General features: G+C 41.0%; 2 protein-coding genes across 3 annotated transcripts in view; one reads left to right on the plus strand and one right to left on the minus strand.

Moving 5' to 3' along the window:
* LOC139564882 (histone deacetylase 7-like) overlaps positions 1 to 4290 on the plus strand; it is an 88494-nt gene extending 84204 nt beyond the window's left edge. For both annotated transcript variants that reach the window (XM_071384737.1, XM_071384746.1), the window contains exon 25: positions 1 to 4290. This exon is cut by the window's left edge and continues 2170 nt beyond it. The gene's annotated coding sequence lies outside the window, so the exon portion shown is untranslated.
* Positions 4291 to 4478: 188 nt separating this feature from the next.
* LOC139564893 (twist-related protein 2-like) lies at positions 4479 to 12215 on the minus strand. The gene is made up of 2 exons (XM_071384758.1): positions 10864 to 12215; positions 4479 to 5942 (listed from the first exon to the last, which is right to left on the minus strand). Exon 1 carries the CDS (start codon positions 11834 to 11836, stop codon positions 11231 to 11233), a length of 606 nt encoding a protein of 201 aa, XP_071240859.1. The 5' UTR covers positions 11837 to 12215; the 3' UTR covers positions 4479 to 5942; positions 10864 to 11230.
* Positions 12216 to 21800: the final 9585 nt, after the last annotated feature.

The following is a 21800-nucleotide window of genomic DNA, read 5'->3' on the forward strand; positions in this document are numbered from 1 at the left end:
TTTTGGGAGTTTCTCCCATTCTTCTCTGCAGATCCTCTCAAGCTCTGTCAGGTTGGATGGGAAGCATCGCTGCACAGCTATCTTCAGGTCTCTCCAGAGATGTTCGATTGGGTTCAAGTCTGGCCACTCAAAGATATTCAGAGACTTGTCACGAAGCCACTGCTTCGTTGTCTTGGCTGTGTGCTTAGGGTCGTTGTCCTGTTAGAAGGTGAACCTTCACCCCAGTCTGAGGTCCTGAGCGCTCTGGAGCAGGTTTTCACCAAGGATCTCTCTGTACTTTGCTCCTTTCATCTTTCCCTCGATCCTGATTAGTCTCCCAGTCCCTGCCACTGAAAAACATCCCCCCCAGCATGATGCTGCCACCACCATGCTTCACTGTAGGGATGATGCCAGGTTTCCTCCAGACTTGACACTTGGCATTCAGGCCAAAGAGTTCAATCTTTGTTTAGTCAGACCAGAGAATCTTGTTGCTCATGGTCTGAGAGTCCTTTAGGTGCCTTTTGGCAAACTCCAAGCAGGCTGTCATGTGCCTTTTACTGAGGAGTAGCTTCCGTCTGGCCACTCTACCATAAAGGCCTGATTGGTGGAGTGTTGCGGAGATGGTTGTCTTTCTGGAAGGTTCTCCCATCTCCACAGAGGAACTCTGGAGCTCTGTCAGTGACCATCAGGTTCTTGGTCATCTCCCTGACCCAAGGCCCTTCTCCCCCGATTGCTCAGTTTGGCCAGGTGGCCAGCTCTACAAAGAGTCTTGGTGGTTCCACACTTCTTCCATTTAAGAATGAAGGAGGTCACTGTGTTCTTAGGGATCTTCAATGCTGCAGAAATGTTTTGGTACCCTTCCCCAGATCTGTGCCTCAACACAATCCTGTCTCTGAGCTCTACGGAAAATTCCTTCAATCTCATGGCTTGGCTTTTGCTCTGACATGCAGTGTTAACTGTGGGACCTTATATAAACAAGTATTTGCCTTTCCAAATCATGTCCAATCAATAAAATTTACCACAGGTGGAAACAATGGAAACAGGGCTCAATTTCGAGTCTCATAGCAAAGGGTCTGAATACTTAGGTAAAGAAGGTATTTTGTTTTTGTTTTAATACATTTGCAAAAAATTATAAAACCCTTTTTTTTCTTCGCTTTGTCATTATGGGGTATTGTGTGTAGATTAATGAGGATTTTTTTTTATTTAATCCATTTTAGGATAAGGCTGTAACGCAACAAAATGTGGAAAAAGTCAAGGGGTCTAAATAGTTTTCGAATGCACTGTACATTGGGCATTAGTCTCAAGGTGCAGGGTAGAGTACCGGGCAGGTAGCCGGCTAGTGATGGCTGTTCAACAGTCTGATGGCCTGGTGATAGAAGCTGTTTTTCAGACTCTTGGTCCCGGCTCTGATGCACCTGTACTGTCTCTGTCTGCTAGATGGTAGCAGAGTGAACAGACTGTGACTCAGGTGGCTGAAGTCCTTGATGATCTCTTTGGCCTTCCTTTGATACTGAGTGTTGTAAATGTCCTGGAGTGCAGACAGCGTGGCTCTGGTTATGCGTTGGGCTGACTGCACCAACCTCTGGAGAGCCATGGAGTTGAGGGCGGTGCAGGTGCCATACCAGGTGGTTATGCACCCCGACAGAATGCTCTCAATGGTGCATCTGTAGAAGTGCTGATTTTCTTCAGCCGCCTGAGATTGAAGAGGCGCGGTTGCGCCTTCTTCACTATGTTGTCGGTGTGGTGGGACCATTTCAGGTTCTCAGTGATGTGCATGCCAAAAAAACGTGAAGCTTTTGACCCTCTCAAATGCGGCCCCGTCGATGTGGATGGAGGTGTGCTCCCTCTTCTGTCCCCTATAGTCCACGATCAGCTCCTTCGTTTTTTTTTTACATTGAGGGAGAGGTTATTTTCTTGGCACCACTCCACCAGGACTCTAACCTCTTTTCTGTAGGCTGTCTCGTCATTGTTGGTAATCAGTCCTACCACTGTCGTGTTTTCAGGAAACTCGATGATTGTTGGAGTTGTGTATAGACACAGTCATAGGTGAACAGGGAATACAGGAGGGGGCTGAGCACACACCCCTGGGGGGCCCTGTTGAGGATCAGCATGGCAGTGGTGTTGTTGCCTACCCTCTCCATCTGGGGTCGGCCCGTCAGGAAGTCTAGGACCCAGTTGCACAGGGAGGAGTTCAGACCCAGGGCACTGAGCTTAGTGACAAGCTTGGAGGGCACTATGGTGTTGAAAGCAGAGCTGTAGTCGATAAACAACATTCTCACATAGGTATTCCTTTTGTTCGCTTGGGATAGGGCGGTGTGCAGTGCAACGGCGATCGCATCATCCGTGGATCTTTTTAGGGTGGTATGCAAATTGTAATTGGTCTCGGGTGTCAAAATACTTCATGATGACAGAGGTGAGTGCTACGGGGCGATAGTCATTTAGTTCAGTTACCTTAGCTTGCTTGGGTACAGGAACAATGGTGGACATCTTGAAGCAAGTGGGGACAACAGACTTGGATAGGGAGTGGTTGAATATGTCTGCAAACACTCCAGCCAGCTGGTCTGTGCATGCACTGAGGACGCAGATTGGTATGCTGTCTGGGCTGGCAGCTTGCGAGGGTTAACATAAGGTTAAAAAATATATATTATAATAATGGTGCTGGGTTTAACGCAGATTATTAAAACAGTTGAATGGACTTCAGATCAGTTACTATAAATGAGTTGTTTAACTATGGATGGCACTTAAAAGTTGTATGTAGACAACATCGGACTCACAAAAAAGAAATGCACTTACGATGTCTTAAGTATTGGAATTGTGCTTTAGTAAAATGACCTATTTTTTATGTCTATTCCACTCTGGCGATGCCTTTTTCTATTGTTGATTTCACAAAGACCAGTGTTTTAACATGTGGATTGATTGTTCTTTTATTGTTGTTCTGTTGTGATTTCACAAAGACCAGTGTTTTAACATGTGGATTGATTGACATGCCTGCTCTATTTTATATATCTATAGGCTGTATTTCTTGATACTTACTTTTCTACAAATCTAAAAGACAGGTGAACTCGGATTTGTTCACATCTGAAACCACTCTATTTACAAAAACAGTCAATGATTTTTGTTCCTGGACCAAAGTGCTGTTGGACAGTTAGCATTTAGCCGTTGGAGTTAGCTTGTTGAGCTAGTTGACTATCCATGTAGAACAATTGGACACAGGTTGAGAGAAATAAAAGCTTAAAAGTCTTATGGGAACAATATGCCAGTCGTGAACTGGTAGGGCCTCTGAGCATAACTTCAAAGATTCTTGTGAATTCCTGATAGTTATTGTATCTAAACAGCGATTTTGCAGCTAAATATCACCAAAGAAGGTTTGAAAACAGCTTACATTTCTTGTTAGCCCTTTCCATGAGATAAGGATGTAATAGATTTCTATGTTGTCCTTTTAATTCCTTTGCAGTGCTGTGCTTATGTATTGTGTTTTATGAAAATCTGATGGTGCTACAGATTAATTTGAACTATCATGTTATAGTTTATAATGGTGCTGTATAATATACATTATACAACCAAGACCTTACACTCTTAGAAAAAGGGTTCCAAAAGGGTAGAACCCTTTTGGGTTCAATGTAGGACCCTCTGTGGAAATGGTTCTACATGGAACCCAAAAAGGTTCTACCTGAAACCAAAAAAGTGTTCTTCACAGACTTTTAGGTTCTAGATAGGACTTTTTTTTTAAGAGTGTGCATGACAAGACCCTGCAATATACGTATGATATTAACGACATTGACAATGTGAAAATGACATCATTGAGAATGAAATGATACATTTAACTATGATCAAGTAGAACAAAATGGCCACCACAAATACATTGTTGATATCTTTTTCAGAGGGGTTCTATTTCATATTTTATTGTGGTTTATTTCCGGTTTAATTAAATTCTGAGAATATTTGTGTTCTGTAAATGTAAATCAATTTTTTGAGAATCAACAATCCCTTTAATTGTCTTAATATTAATTATTGCTCTTCCTCTGAGTGGTTGGTTATTGATGTTGTCGATAGCTACTGAGACCAAAATACAGACATCCTGTGCTTTGAATTATACTGACAAACCTATAGAAATGAAGCTTTATTGAACTGAATCTTAATTTAGAAAACAAGCCAAGTCGAGATTAGATAGGGATTTTTTCTCACTGTTTGTCTTTATTGGTTTGTACTTTGTACCTGTACAGTAAAAAATAATGTTGTATTTTGTTGTTTTCTATATTTTTTTCTATAAACTGTTTTCCTCAATAAAAGGGTGATTAAGTTCTCAACGTAGTTTTTTTCTGAAGTGTATATTTTGTATCCTTTCAATAATGTTTGAAATATTGGGCAATATTTTACTTACACCAAGCACTCAGCTATTTCGGTAATGTAAAAACACATGACTTGGTAATGTAACACACATTTGGACAAAAATGTTGGATCCTGCCTTGCAGTGTCCAAATACAAAGGGTATTGCTATCCACTTCTTGTGTATTTTATTTTATAAGATACAACATATAAGACATTGTATTGTCTATCCATGTACTCTTTGTTATACATACTACACTGTCAATATGTTCACAGTGTTAGACAAGTTTCTATGAGACAGAAAGATGCAAAGTGTCTTTGAAAATGGGCCTTTTTCAGACTATTTCAGTGGTATTTTATTAAAACAGCATTTATTCTTACATGTAATGAAAAGCTGGAGACAAAAAAAAATCTTCTAAGAACTACAGCTGAGCATTAGGATGAAAAAATACTGACAAACTACATTTTCTGGCGACAGTACATCAGATAACATAGCACAAAATCTGAATTTATCAAATGTTTTTAAGAAGTACACGGCACTGTTTTCCATTCTTAATACATTCTCAATTTACTGATAGTGTATTGCAGTATGTGCATAGTACCATCTTAAAGAGAAATCCTGAGGAATTACTAAACTTACAACATTCAAACTATATTTTCCTCTCATCTTGCATTTAAAACTACTAGACCGTTACTTGTACAATGTACAACAAAATGTTATCTGTTACTCTTTTTCTAATGTATTATTTCATTGTTGTTTTGAATATTACATTTTCATACTTAAATCCTACAGACAAATAACAATATATCAGAAAGACCTTAGTGGAATCTATCCGCTATGTCTATGTCTAATCTATCCATAATCTGTGCATGCTACAAAACTGTGTGCATTACTCATGTATTACAGGTTGCCTGCATAGATTATTGCTTAATTATTCTAATATAAAGTCATTATAATGTAAAATGCATATGCACATGCTAAATCCATTCGCTATGAAGGGAAATAATGCAACAGAGAAATACATGTACAAGGCAACAGAAATCAAGCAGATTAGTTTATACAACTGCTGAAAATGTGTGTCAGGCTTCTTTGGCTTTTCCTACCTATACATTTGAGGTTGAAAAGCCAAAAGCTTATAAGCATCTTTGCTGTAAACATTCATTGGGCTGGGAACACCAGCTACCGATTACTTTGGCATCCTTATGATGATCATCATTGTAATTATCACGATCATAAGTCATCTCAGTTGTCAAAGAATCTTCCTCTTTTAAAGAGTCTTTGAAGTGGCATAAAAATGGCGGATCATCGTCACGCCTCAGTGACAGGCCGATGCGTTGGACGTTTTTTAACGTACAGAAAGTTCATCGCGTGACTCTTTAAGTATCCTCATCACTTCAGTTCCGAAGTTTGTCACATACTGTATGTTTGGCATTATCATACTGTCTGTCAGGCTGCAAAAGGAGAGGCGACTGGATATCTGTCCGTAAACCGAAGCATGTGTCCGGTCCAATTCCCATGTCTGTGGGGCAGGGCTTCCAGAGAAGGAGAGATGAGGGTATAGCGGGGGGAGCTACTGGTTCGACAGGAACAGACCTTTTTAAGAGAGGGAGATGAGTCCATCCATTTGGCGTCCTTCCTAAAAAAAGAGAATGAAAAATAGACTGCGTCAAAAACAGTTTCTATCTTGGGTTTAGCGTTTTATACCTCATATTTCAGCCTAATTCAACCACACAACCTGATGCAAAAAAATATATTTTTTAAAATATGTTTTGCTGAAGAAACCGACGTGGATGTGTACATTTTGTCAGTATAGGAAAATAATATCTGAGAGCGAAAATCCGCAGAGAAGTCGTTAATGTGTCGTGCGTGCAAGTCGTTGTCCCAAACAAACACATAAACCGGCAAACAAAGCTAACTCTTCTCACATAGTGTAAAAAAAAGCCCACAGCACTACACTTCTGCTCTTTCTCTTGTTTAACAAGCAAATATTCCATCTGGAGTATTCCCAATTGTCTGTAATTACAGTGTTTCTTTTCATGCTGAGCGAGAAAGATAAGAGAGAGGAAGAGAGAAAGGGGAGAGGGACAAAGACAAGAGAGAGAGAAAGCTGTCCAGTAAGCATGTGTGTTTGTGGGTGTCCTCTTTCAGATGGCCGTGCTTACGTCATAATGCACTAATTGCCAGGAATGACTTGTTTTCTCGGTATACCAAATGGGGGTACGCTACAGCAGCGAATAACAAGTTGTGTGATCTTAGCGTCACTTTGAACAAAAGTACAGTAGATCCCATTCTACTGCATGCATTTGGGCAGAGTAACAACAGTTATCCTGTAGAGCCTCCTTGGCATTTGTTGATCTCCCTTTCTACCAAAATGAAAAGTGAAGTGTGGCTGATTTACAAAGGAGCAACTGATGCAGTTTTAGGCACAAACATGCACACACACTTGCATAGGAGCATTTTAGTCTTCCTCCGCCGCTTTGACCTCATCTGCAACGCCTCTAAGGCAGAGGCCTACTCATGTTAAACCTGCGTGTACAACAACTTAAAGGGATAGTTCAGTGACATTACATCATTTAGATATGTGTTCCCTATCTAAATATGCAATTTCGCTGAACTATCCCTTTAACACATGGATGAAGTATATTGTTTTGTTGCCTATTGCCTGACATGGACTGTAACACTGTATTGATAATAGATGAAGAGCTATATCATACCTCCCTTTGCATTAGACCAATATCTTAATATGGCCTATTGTTTCTACACACTCCCACTTGGTTTGTGCTCTGCTCCTGCATACGTGTCAAACCCAACGTGTATAACTCAGGGGGCGCACTACGTACACTACATACGCACTACAGCTGTTGGAACAGCCCAGCCCATGCACACACATCCATCCATCCACACAGCACCTGCTCTAGCATCAGCTCAAAGTTCAAACCCCTAAAAATAAAGATGAGTATCAGAAGCCCACAACTCTTGGAACCACCGGCCTGTTTGCAAGGCTCTGAAGCTCTTAAAAAAAAGCAGATGTGCCGCAGAGGACCTATAACAGCTGGTTTGAGATCAGATCCAACGTGAAAATGGAAACCCCAAAACACATGCACATGTTACTTTGGACTGGTCCAAGATCAGTCCAAAGGAACTGCAACCCACTCAAACACATGCAGAGCCAGAGGTTCTGGCAGAGGGAAGAACAGTGACAGCCCTTTAATTGGAGGATAAACAGAGTGGAGCACCGCTTGTTGTTGCCAGGTTAAACACAGCAGTCTATTCTAAATCACAGCTACACACACACACACACACATGCGCCCAACAACACACACATCCGCATAATGACACACCACATGCTACACACACATGCAACCAACAACACGCACATCCTCATAAAACAGCCACACAAATGCACCCAAGATGCACCACTCACATTAACACACACCTTATCCGAACACTTGTTGCACACAAAAAAAATATGCTTCGTGCACACACCAGGAGCATACTGTGAACGTACACAAGTACGCACATGCACGTTTCATTTAGGAAGGAATTTCAATTTTTTTCCACTTTATTCTTCTTTATCCCCGATATGTTAAAAGCAGAATCAATTACGACCATTGTAGGTCTTCCTTATACTGACAATGTCCATTTCAGTTGTCCATTTCAGTTCATTTAACTGTCCACAGGTGAGTGGATAATGTTAGAATGCAGAACAGTAGGTAATGACTATGCTTCTCTTCAAGGACATTCTCATCCACGTGTGGGGTTCGGGTCTCCAACCACAGTGGTTGAACTCTCAAAGTCTGGCGTTTGAGGCCGTCGAGGATTTTGTAGTAATGTAAGGGGAACACCTGGAGACTGCACATGGACCAGAAGTCCTCACAAGGATAGGAAAACGAGGACAATTCTGAAAAGTGGGGACATTTCGCTGGTCCCAAGGAAAACGGCTATTTTAGGGTTAGGGGTTAGGGTTCCAATTAAGGTTAGGGTTATAATCAAGGTTAGGGTTAGGAGTTGGAGCACTATTACACAACTGATTCAAATAATGAACTCATCATCAAGCTTTGATTATTTGAATCAGCTATGTAGTGTGAGGGCAACAACCAAAGCGTGCACCCCTTGGGGTCCCCAGGACCAAGTTTGGGAAACGCTGTGTTAGGATTAGGGTTAGGGTTAGGATTAGGGTTAGGGTTAGGGTTAGGGGTTAAAGTTAGGGTTCTTGCTCTAAAGCTTTGCTTTTCCTGTGCTGCTCTCCCTTGACAGCCTAGTCCAGGTTTACATGAGTTTGGTTTCTGACGGATTACCTCTGCTCTCTGCACCGCATCGTCCTTTCCTTGGCTTGTCATTCTTTCCTACCTCTCCCTTCTCATCCTGTCTTCCTGGTTATCTGATAGGCTTTTCAGTTAGCCCACACTCATCTTTTATCTTGTAATTAACGCTTATCTTGTAGCTTCTTATCTGCGTTCAGAAGAGTGAATGTCCGCCAATTCCGCAAAGTTTACTTTGTGATTTTTCAAGAGACTGAGAGGAAAGGCAGATAACAAAGTCAGATAATATCGAAGAAATGGCATGCACTCACGCACATGTATGTATGTACACACGCACACGCACATGCACACGCACACACACGCAAACACACACACACACATGCACATATATATATACATTGGCTCACGCACACACACACCATCAAACTCTCCCTTGGCACATACACCTTCCTAATGCCTCACAACTGTTTCCAATCTAAAGGTTCCTGCTTGTCTGGGACCCGGCAGGGCCTGATTGCACGACACTGGATACAAGATCCTGGAAGAGAAAGGGCAAGGCTGCAGGGGAGAAAAGGGGAGAGGGAGGGAGAGCTGCTTTTTCTCTTTCCTTGCCTCTCCCTCTCTTTATTTCGCCTGATATACCTGTGCAGGACCCCAGTTTCTGTTTTCTCTGGTCTATTCTGCCTGAGGTATGTTAGATAAAGCTCTGGATAAAAATACTTAAAAAGTACAACAATTTTGTTAAGACTGAGTCCATGGTAAAAAAAAAAACGAACACATTCAACGATCGTTGATGTACTTAACAATTTTTCGTTGTTGAAAATGTTATATGATATTATATATATATATATATATATTTGCGCAATTAAAGTGTTATATTGTCACTATAACAATAATTAGATTTTCAGGTAGTGGGCTACTGCTAATTATTATGTAAAACAGAAAATTATAGTCAGGCATTCTCTTTTCTTATCTTAAGAGTACACCAAGACAGATAGCTAAATATTTATGTCAAAAAGTGTAAAATGATTCAGTGTTATGCTAATTTGTAACATTTTACAGTAACATTTTTCATTAAAATGCTTTTTTCATGAAATACGACATTTCGTAGCAACGATATTTGTGTAACTTAAATATTATTGTTTTAATGTTTAGCCAATTTGATTGATAATACATTCTATGATAAAAGGAGACAATAATTATACTATAATTACTGTATATAAATAAATTGATATGAATGAAAATAGTATTTTTTTAATGTTTGGCATCTTGTCAGAATTGTCAAGCTGCACACCATATGTTGAAATAAAGATTAGAAAGCAAATGTAATATTGTATATTGTAATTATGATCCCACATTACTAGGTGTTATAATTTGTCATTTAGGCTAGTATACAAATACTCTTATTTCATAATTTGTCATTCTGTTTGAACTATGTTGTTACTTTTTATTATGTTAAAAAATATATAATTTTTTAAAAGTTATACAATAGTTACCAACATACGGAGATGTGCATTCACTTACGCACAACTGCAGTGGACATGTGACAGTCTGATATTTATCAAATACATTTATCCACTGATCGATTAGGAATAGGCTATACCTTTTGATCTATTGCGCACATTTTGCCATATTAAATTAAAAACAACATGCATTATTTCCTACTCATTCCCACTTACCACCTAATGTAACTAAACTTGAATCAAAAATAATAAAAACAGCTTTCCTTAGAGGAAGATGCAAATTAATATCTGAACAAGACTCGCTTTTCTAAACATGCTGGAGGTCGGAAATCCTAATTTGTTTGGCAATTTTACTAAGGTTAGCTTGCTAACCATCCTGCATTGGGAATCACCCTAAGGGCCACTTGGTTGGTTAAATGTCATTAGAAAAGGCATATTTACATTACTTCGATGCACAAATATGTCAGATGTGTCCACTTTTCTAACCTGTGTATTGAATGATAACACACACTCTCATCATTGTTGTCATTCATGTTCATAAAAAAAACAACTTCAAAGTAAAGGTATAACATGTTAAATCTGGAAAAAGAATAACAGCTCACAGATTTAACGATGCTCCTGCCAAGATTTTAACAATATACTTAAGATACTTTTGGGAAACCACAGACCTGGCTGTTTGGCCATATGTGACACTTTGTGTGTGTGTGTGTGTGTGTGTGTGTGTGTGTGTGTGTGTGTGTGTGTGTGTGTGTGTGTGTGTGTGTGTGTGTGTGTGTGTGTGTGTGTGTGTGTGTGTGTGTGTGTGTGTGTGTGTGTGTGTTTTTATACATACCTGCAGGGGTGCACCGTAGACGCTTGTGGAGTTAGGGGCTACATTGTCAGGGGGCATTTGAGGTGGAAGGGGAGGGGCAAGGTCGAATGGTGAACGGGTATGGTGGGATTGATGGGGCAGTGGATAGGTGAGTGACACGTTTAGGACAGAATGGGTAAAAAGGTTGGGGAGTGAACAGTGACTCTGGGTTGTAGTTAGGAGGGGCAGAGATAATGGCTTAAAGGAGGACAGAGATGGTGGCTTTAGGGGTTACATCGATAGTGGGTTAGGGGTTACAAGAGGGGGCAGAGATAGTGGCTTAGGTGGAGGACAGAGATAGTGGGGTTAGGACAGAACAGGACGGGTAGAGCAGGACAGATAGGGGACACTAGTGGCTGGCCGACATGGCCCAGGCGCCCTCCATCCTCCAGACGGAAAAGGCATAGCTGAGCCGTTCGTGGGCCAAGTAGTTGCAGCTGGCCAGCTTGGCGTCCATCTCATCGCTCTGCAGTACCTGGTAGAGGAAGTCGATGTAGCGCGACGCTAGCTTCAGGATCTGAATCTTGCTCAGCTTGTCCGATGGCAGCGTGGGAATGATCTTACGCAGCGAGGCGAAGGCGTCGTTCAGCGACTGCGTACGCTGGCGCTCGCGCACGTTGGCGATCACTCGCTGCGTGTGCAGGTCCTCGAAGGGCTCGCCGCCCGAGCCTAAGCCGAGGCCGCTGGGGCCCAGCGAGGACGGGGCCACACACACCACCGCCGTGGGGGAGTTCTGTTGCTTCTTCTGCCGCTTGGGCCCCGACGGAACCAGGCTGTTGGGGCTCCCGCTGACAACGGCCCTCTCCTCGGCCCGACCCAGATTGTCTTTCTTGTGGTACGGCACCCGCTTTCGGCCCCCTGTTTGCCCGCTCTTCTTGGAGCCCCTCTCCAGCTCCTCCTCGCTGGCCCCCAGCCCCCCCTCGGGGGAGTTGGCGCAGGACACCTCCTCGCGCATCTCCTCCTCCCTCTTAGGACCACCGTCCTTCTTCCCCTTCCGAGGCAGGGTGGTTTTTGCTCTTTATTTCTCTCTTTCCCTGTCTTTTCTCTTCTTCAGATAGCCGTGTGGGACAACCGTTATCCCAGGAAGTTCTGATAGAGAGTCAAAGGCCTAGAAGTCTTCTTCCTCCAGTGAAACCAAGAGGAACGAGGCCGATACACTTCACGCTTCTAATCTGCAATCTGTTGAAGATCCATAGGTTTTGGCTTTACTCCCAGTCAAAGCTTCTGTCTCTCCCTGTGTCTCTTTGCTGAATTCCTCACCTACAGTTTCCCATCTCCTCAACCTGCATGCAGAACAACAACAAACCATCTGCTTTGCTGGGCTAACTCCTGTCCCTTTATACTCGCCCACATACTCTGGGCCTGCGGGCAGCTGCGATTGGCCAGCACCGGCTTCTTTGGGTGTGGTTTGGAAGCAGGAAGTGAGCTTGAGGTTGGTGGATGGCTTAAAAGGGGGTAAGTAGCCTTCTCAGCCAATTGCGAGAGGCCTTGTTAAAGCTGCTGAAGTTGTCCACGTCTTTATAGGTTCCAGATTTCTGCTGCTGGAGCACTCCTGGCTTTCTCCTGCACCCGCTTGTCTGTTTGTCTCTTGTCTCTCTCCTCATCAATTAATTACATGCTTTGAGACTCATAGGTCTGTTATGCACTTCAACTTCTAAGACATGAAACATTTTCTTTGTTGATTAAGGGGGACGATAAAAGCCACTGTGTTGGGTACTGTATGAGTATGCTTACATGTGAATGCTTTGGTATGTGAAGATTAAGTCGATTTAATACCTAAAACTAAGTTTACACTGAAAACATTTTATGCATGATATCTCAAGGACTACAGTTTCCTATATAAAGATATATTATTAAGTGTTTATTATTTATTAAGTGGGTCAAAGTGATCTCCCTAATATTTGTGTGCCATAGTTAATATCTATCACATGATACTATAAAAACACATCCCTCGAGCCAAGGGTCACTCCTCAGTGCCAGTCGGGGAAAATAACATGTGGATCAATATCTTTAGACGGATTTTCACATAAACGTTGTGATCTTGCGCTTCTGTTTACAAAATACCTCAATGGAAAGTTCATCAAGACAACTCACACAAGCTTAAAAAAAAAAAAACACTGTGATTATTATTTTAAAAGTCCTGAACAGTCATTGTGAAAATACTGAGTGGGCGGGAGCTGGCCTCGACTGACAGCTCTTGGAAATGTCAAGCAACTTGGACGCAGTCTCGCAGTAAAATCATCTCAAGCAAATGTGGTGGTACACAAAACAACTCGAAAAAACATTGAAATTGCATCAATTATATGTAGGTTTTCTACATCTCCCGTTTAACATGTCTCTTGTGATGCGGTTCATAGCAGCACTCATGGATGTGTTGACTTGACAGCTGCGTCTGAGTTTTGAAAGACCCCCCCCCCCCCCCCCCTTTGTTCCATGCTGTCTGAAGACCTAGCTAGCCTGTAACTATCTAACACCAGACACAGATGAAAGCTCAAACATATAAGTATCTTTGCCATAGATGAATAGGGTCAATTTGTATTATATTTGTTGACTCCCTACAGTCAAATTTTGGCATGAGTAGAGTAGCTGTTTAGCTATTTAAACCGCGCCCCTCTGCAAACACGCCTTCTCCGATGTTGGTTTCAAGGCGGTACTTATTTAAATTAGGTAAGATCATTTTATGTTAACATTGGTGTATTCAAATGAGAGTTAAGGTGATGTCACCTTAATTATGAATCCAAGTGTTTGACATGGGGGAGGAGACCAGTAACTTTATGATCAAACTTTATCAATGTAGAAGCAACAGTCATTTTTCATACTTTGGTCTTCATACTTTGATCTGGTTTCCTTCAAGTATTATCCAATTTCATTAAACATGATTTTGCCTGTTCGTGACCTTTAAACCTTAATACCATACTGCCACAGAGAATTAACATTTTCTCAGTATAAAAATAGAAAATAAGCCACACAACCTAGTAAATCAAAAGTACATTAAGATCAGTCAAAATATGAATTTCTAAAGAACTTTTCAAAACAGACAGGTAAATCTACTGTATTAATACTCCCATCATTATCCCATAGAAATTGAATAACTAGAATGGGTGTCTCCATTTTATCCACTGCAATCACTATATGGGAGAGATGTAGCCATTGGGATGGCCCAGCTCTGACCCTGTATAAGCTCTGACCCTGTGACCACTAAGGTGAGAGGGCTGCTAATTATGCCATCCATGCCCTCTGGTGGAGTAGACACATGTTCTCTCTCCACACCAGTAACCCAGGGGAACACACATCTGGGCTTGCAGGGCCACACCACAAGGGACAACACACACACTCATACAAATGCACGTAGAAACGCACGCACACACACATAGAATTGTCAATATGTCAAGGATCTATATCTACTGAAACTAAAACAAATAGGATGACTATTTTCTGTATACTGCTTTTTTTGGGGGGGGGGGGGGGGGCAGGTAGCCTAGTGGTTAAGGCGTTGGGCCAGTAACCGAAAGGTTGCTGGATTGAATCCCAAAGCTGACAAGGTAAAAATTTGTCGTTCTGCCCCTGAACAAAGCAGTTAACCCACTGTTCCCCAGTAGGCCGTCATTGAAAATAAGAATTTGTTCTTAACTTACTTGCCTAATTAATAAATAAAGGTTAAATAAAAAAATACAAAATTACATAATATGACAATAATATGCATTAAAACCAACTGTTTCATACATGACAGTGTTGTTACACATCAGTAAAGGTGCAATCCTTAGGATTTCCCATTTAAAATCCTGGAACATTACTCTCGATTTCTGCAAAAGTCAAACTTATAAATGTGTAACATTAGCTTAGAACAGCTGTCTTATATCATAATACAAAAGTTATTCTTACCGTGGATGAGAAATAAAGAATACGTAACATTGTCTATAGTTACAGCTGTTGATAGCAAAAAGTTCAACAAGTGAATGAGAAAGAAACTTCCATTTCAAATCTTGACAATGAACATAGTTCTGTATGCCTTCTCGTGGATTTCAAATATATCAGTAGACATGAATAGTTACTTCTAGTAATTGATATGAATTGTAATTTTAGGTTATGACAGATGTTATATTTGTGTTATGACAGTTTTATAAGCAGGACTTAAAGAAAGATAGAGAATTCAAGAGGGGGTTTTGGAGAGGGGTTAGTGAACTCTGTGATTGCAAAGGGTACGTTTCATTTGGGGGTATTGAAAAGAGCTGGGGATCAACTCCACTCAACTTCAATCAACTCAGAATAGGAATTCCAGCAGCTAAGGTAGTGAAGTGGAGGTAACACTGTGCTTTAGCATGTAGGTATAATGCATTAGGGTGCAGTTCAAATGCAATGTAAGACTTGTTATGATCATGTATGACCCCCCTTATAATGTCTTATAATAATCTCATATTGATCCTGACTATATACCAGCCAATTTCAGTCTGTTGAAATGTTGATATGTAATCTGACATAGCCTTATTATAAGAGATTATAAAGGTTTATACATGCTAATAATGCATTGTTGCCAAAGTGAACATCACATTGGAATTGTAACAGGTCTTATTTACACAACAGGCCCTTTAACATTGTCAACCAAAATTCCCAGGTCAATTCCCTGGAATTAGATGTAAATTGGCTCCAACCTCCGGGTGGAGACAGTGGATTTTTGAAGAGGGACACGTAGGCCATTGTTGTGTTGGGCCGTCCAGGGCTAACCTCGGGGTTGCTTACCTTAGCCGAGCATGCCTCCATGCCACCATCATGGAAAGAATGAGCGAACGACAGCCTAACAGGAACAGCATGGAACACGCACCCCTCACGCAGAACAGAGGGGAAAAGAAAGAGAGGGACAGAGAATGGGAGAGGAATAAAGGAAGGGAAAAGAAAGGAGGGGAAGAGAAAAAAGAAAGGCCAGTCCAAACAGAACCAGATGCAGGAGTGTGGAGGGCCGTTTGATCTCCGTCCTCATAGGCTGATTGATGTTGCACATTTCATTTCCTTGTCGGTCTCTACATAATGTTTCACTAAACACTCCGGCCCGTTTCTCTTTTGACTTTTATTTTCGGGGGGTAATAACGAACCTCTCCTGTAGGTGCAAATAGACTGCACCATATCAAAAGGATATACAGTGGGGTCTGAAATGATTGACACCCTTGATAAAGATGAGCAATAATGACTGTAAAAAAGAAAGAATTCAAATACTGAGCTATAATGTATGCTCCAAAAAATTGGGAAATTATATTATTTTATACTAATACAATTACTCAGAGAAAGAGATGTTGTTTAACGAGTAATACATTTTTTATTGACACCTCTAAATATTATTATAAATATAAACATGCTAACCTCACACCATTATCTATAAATAACAGGGGAGGTTAGCATGTCTTGGGGGTATGATCTTTGACCCTCTGTAATTTCTCACTCATCATTATTCACAATTCATTCAGGAATATCTGTAATTATCCATATTAATGTGTGTTTAGAAACATTATATTCCTATTTACAATAAAAGTGACTCCAAAATACATTATTTATAATGAATTTCTATTGGACACAAAATAATCCGAAACACAACCAAAACAAAAATCAAATTCCTCCAAAAAGTTTGTAGAGTTTGTTGACTATTTAGTTCTAAGAATCTTTAAGGGTGTCAATAATTTAGACCCCTACCTTTTTGAAAAAAAAACGATTTATCTGAACAATTGTATTAGCATAAAATAATATTCATTTTTTGCATACAATATACCTCAGTATTTGAAGTATTTATTTTCAAACATTTTCGGCCCCCACTGTATATAGAGATGGCTTCGATATCAAAGAGGAGCACAGGCAATCGTAATGTCCACTTTAAGTTTGGCACATGTGGTTTAGTTCGAAGTGATCCATAGTAGTGAAATACTGTACTGAGGAATGCATATGTTGAATGAGGACGGACTTTTGAAGTTTTTTGAGCAACGAATAATTTTTTTCTCTTAAACCCATAATACTGTCAATTCAATTACTGGCTTCCTGTAAAGTTCTTAGAAAATTCTGAGGAGAGACAACTGATCGATGGCATGTGGACCTTCTATCAGAACATGTAAGCATTGCGTAATGTAGTCCCCGTTGAAAATGAGTCCGAGAATATACTCTTCACCAAACTTCTCACCTTAAAAGTTCGCTCACCCCATTCCCCCTACCCATCCCTCCTACCGCTGCTGCTCCATCCCTCCTCTGGAGCCCATGGGACACAAGCAGACATCTGGGACCCATTTCCCCCTGTAGAGCAGGACATCCTGTGGGGTATCGACTTAGAGGGGGTGGGTGGAGAGTGAGGGTGCATGGCGGTGAAGGATGGGGGTGGTGAACAGAGGGGGAACGGTGATGTATATAGATATAGAGTATAAGTAGTGATGAGGGGTTGAGGGGTTTGAAGCTGGGAGAGAGGTAGGTCTGGGGCACTTTTATTCACTTCAACAGCCAGCAAAATAGATTTTTCCTCCACTTTTCTTTTTGATGGCTAATGAAATGAAATCAATGTATTCTTATGGCAAATCTGGTCCTTTGAAAACACACACACACACACACAGTTTGTCGCTGTGCCACGTGTGTGTGTGTGTGGACAGAGCAAGGCAGCACCGGAAAGTATTTTTCTGTTGAGGCAGCGGGGGTTTTTCTCCACTTCTGCGTGCTAACCTGTGTTATTCCAGTTTGCCTGAGACTTATCTCCCTATATTAGGCTATAATTTATAATAATATTTAGCACTTAAGCTTCCCTTAAATGTCCCTGCTTTCATGTGTAATTTAGCCAATATCCTGCGCTGGCTCTGATTACAGTGTTTAAGTCCCAGGGTCCATCCATGGCACATTACAAACAGTCCCGGCGGAGTTCACAGCCAAGCAGAACTATATAGAGCACGTTAGGCTAGGCTAGGTGAGCATAGCTCACTCCAAATCACAGCCAAGCAGAACTATGTAGTGGAAGCTAGCCTTAGCTAGATTAGCATTGCTAACTCCTTTCACACTTGTCACAAAATGACCGTAGACTGAACAAGTGCCCTATCACTACTTGACGTACAGCACATTAAGCCAGCTAGCATTGCCCATTGGTATTAATATGCAGAAAATCTAGATTTAGAACAAGGTTTACGCAGGTTTCTATCTTAACGGTGTGACAAAACCAGTGCTGGGCCCTTCTAAGAAATGTCCCATCATCAGATAGATGGGAATGTCTCTGGATGGTGCATCCAACTGAGGTAACCTTAGATCACAGACATTACAGTGGAGGGGGTGATTGGATAGTGATCTATTGCTACCCCTCAAGGAGTCGGAATGCATCGATGAGTGAGTGGGTGGATCACACTGCACCAACTGGGCATGAGGAGAATTCATTTCAATCCGAACACATCAAACGCATTAGAGTGAACCCAGAAGATGTCTCTGACCAGGCCCTGTGTATCACCGTTCGTAGAACAGAGCAATTGCATTAGAAATATCAACGTAACTCTGTAGCTAGCTTCAAAGCGCAATACTTTAAAGTTAAATCAAAGCCCCTTTTCCATTAGATTAGATTACCTTACGAAAGTTATGTTCGGCTACATTTTCTGGTACTGGTTCTCCCTATGAAGCCACTTCAAACGCCTGCCCCTGCCATGGCATATCCCTTTGTGTTCAAAACGGCAAAAATGTGTCTCCTAAAATGTTTCAGATGCAAGGTTCTGTGGTCCACGGGCGAAGCAACACAGAAAACAAAAGAGTCGGAGAGGCAAACATTGATTGAACCTGAAGGTCGGCCATCCTACTGTACTGCTGCCAAGTGAAGGGGTTAATCACCTGATGTTACTTATAAAGAAAGGGGGGGGAGAGAGAGAGAGAGAGAGAGAGAGAGAGAGAGAGAGAGAGAGAGAGAGAGAGAGAGAGAGGAGAGAGAGGGTTTAGCAGTAAAAGAGAGGAAGAAGAAAGAGAGTGGGGAAAAGGGAAAAGAAGCCAAAGGTCCAGAGACATATGTTTCAGTTTGTAAATAAAACAGTAAATTGCAATGGATATTGCTTAAATATCTGTGGGCTTTGTACTGCGTTTTGCGGAAGTTCCTCGGAAATCATTCCGAAACTGCCTTCTCCAAAATGCCAAAGCGCCTTTTTAATGTCAAAGCAGCCATCTGGTTCTCTACTAAATCAAGATGTTCGCTTTTCATTCACATATTTTTTTGTTGTAATACTTTCTTTTTTATAAATACTCATGAACCAAAGTATGTTTGAGGCTGAATGGGTATTTTCCTAATAGCCATTTTTTCCTGTATGCAAAGTGCAACAATGGATATCGATGTCACACAGATGTCAGGCCTACTTTAAATACAGATAAACTTCCAAATGTGTTCACCTTATATAGAAGGCAGTATATACTGTACCTATGGTATCATGTGGATATGGCCTTATAAATGTTATTCGACCTCCTATATACATGTTACCGTATGATGAAGTTGTAAGAACAAGAAAAGGTGAACAGGTAAAGCCTACTGTGACTGTCCCATCTGAACTGTACTATAACGAAGAGTTAATCACTTAACTTTATGCATAGGTCATATGCGGCGCATCAATATTTTAGGTGCAATTGCTGTTTGGCATTTACCAATATATATCAAGTATGTCTGACAAAATGAATATATAATTTGAATATATAAAATCAAAAAATATCAAAAAATCTGATTATTAAAAATGATTTTAATACATTTGATTAAGATGCGTAGTGTGAAAAGATACGCAAAGGTTTAACTTTTACCTTTGGTTATTTTTTCCCCAACAGGAAATTTGAAATATTCCTGCATTTTTTCAAGTTTCCTCTTCTTTTTTCAATTTCATTATTTCTGCCAGTTAAGTCTTAGATGACTTCCTTCCTTGATTTTGCTGGAAAGGAGTCCCCCTCCTCCCCTTTACATACCACACAAAGACACACACATTTTACTGCCTACAGTATAAACTTAATAGGACGGGCTTTTGGTCCAACCCCTACAACTTGTTCAATGGAAAGTAATGAGGATTGTTTTTCAGTGTCTTAATGTAAAATGTTATAACAAGCAAGATTATTATTATTATTATTATTTTTTTTTTTAAATGTTGCTATGGCTACTTAACCACAACATTGCAATTACCTTTATACAACGTGACTCTGAGGGCTTGCAAACAAACCAATGTAATGCAATAAATACATAAGTACCAACAAGAATGCTGTTAAAACAAAAGAGTAGAATGAGGGAAGTAGGATGAGGGCAGCAAAATGGTCTCTTATAAAGGATCAAAGTTGAAGATACTTCATTAAATAATTGGTAGAGCTCTGTGCTAGCTTCACTCACACTGCTTTCCTATTATGGTAATCTCATGTTTAAAAAAAAAAACTATATTAAAAAAGCTATTGGCAATCTATCAGCGTTTGCATCTGTTGCGTCAATCACCTCAACAGAAGTAACCAACATGTCATTTACATATTTTTCATATGAACTTCAAAGTCCCTTTTATCATACACATGTCTAAACCAAATCATACACTAAAACTCCTTGCATCCTCCCACCTCCCCTTTGAGTGGGCAAAATAAAAATGTGGATGGATTTGAATAATTGCCTAACTTCAAAGCGCAGGTTATTGCCCGAGCGTTTACTGTTGCCTGCAGTGCTATAGGGTGTTTCCTTTATAATGTGGGCTGAGTGAGTTGGAAAATGGCTGCCTCCTTCTCAGTGTAAATCCCACTCTAATGCCGAGGTCTGTTTCTACACGGCTGACCTGGCTAAATAAAAACAACAATGTTTCCTTCCCTCAAAAAAACACACTGGGCTCCCCAGACACTCTAACCCTCGTCCTCTCATAGAATCCATCTGAGAAACATTCCCATGGTAACTATACCACAACCACCAAAATACACACAGGTGCTAAATTTGTGATTTGTGTGTGCCAGAATTAAATACATTTTTATTAGACCATAATATGAGTGACACTTTACTTTTACTTTAGCACTGAGTAACAGCCTGCAGGTATATGACATATTGCAGGTATAATGCTTTATAACTTGCTATAACCATGTATTAGCCTTTATAATGTCATTTAATAAGGTTTGTCCATGAGAAGTCCTATAATGCATCTGATTTACACTAAATATACAAAGGAATGTGGACACCCCTTCAAATAAGTGGATTTGGCTATTTCAGCCACACCCGTTGCTGACAGGTGTATAAAGTTTAGCACAGAGCCATGCAATCTCCATAGGCTATCATTGGCAGTAGAATGGCCTTACTGAAGTGCTCGGTGACTTTAAAAACGTGGCACCGTCATAGGATGCCATCTTTCCAACAAGTAAGTTTGTCAGATTTCTGCCCTGATAGAGCTGCCCCACTCAACTGTAAGCTCTGTTATTGTGAAGTGGAAACATCTAGGAGCAACAAGGGCTCAGCCGCGAAGTGAAGTGGTAGGCCACACAAGCTCACAGAACGGGACCGCCAAGTGCTGAAGCGCATAAAAATCATCTGTGCTCGGTTGCAACACTCACTACCGAGTTCCAAACTGCCATTGGAAGCAACATCAGCACAATAACTGTTCGTCGACAGCGTAATGAAATGGGTTTCCATGGCCGAGCAGCCTAACATCACCATGCGCAATGCCAAGCGTCGGCTGGAGTGGTGTAAAGCTCGCCGCCATTGGACTCTGGAGAACTGGAAACGCATTCTCTGGAGTGATGAATCACACTTCACCATCTGGCAGTCCAACAAACAAATCTGGGTTTGGCGGATGATAGGAGATCGTTAACTGTCCGAATGCATAGTGCCAACTGTAAAGTTTGGTGGAGGAGGGAAAATTGTCTGGGGCTGTTTTTCATGGTTCGGGTTAGGCCCCTTAGTTCCAGTGAAGGGAAATCTTAATGCTAAAGCATACAATGATATTCTAGAT

The sequence above is a fragment of the Salvelinus alpinus genome, chromosome 2 (assembly GCF_045679555.1).
Source record: "Salvelinus alpinus chromosome 2, SLU_Salpinus.1, whole genome shotgun sequence".
Lineage (NCBI taxonomy): Eukaryota > Metazoa > Chordata > Actinopteri > Salmoniformes > Salmonidae > Salvelinus > Salvelinus alpinus.

Coding starts and splice junctions, on each gene's coding strand:
- LOC139564893 (XM_071384758.1), bottom strand. CDS start 11,836: ATGCGCGAGGAGGTGTCCTGCGCCAACTCCCCCGAGGGGGGGCTGGGG.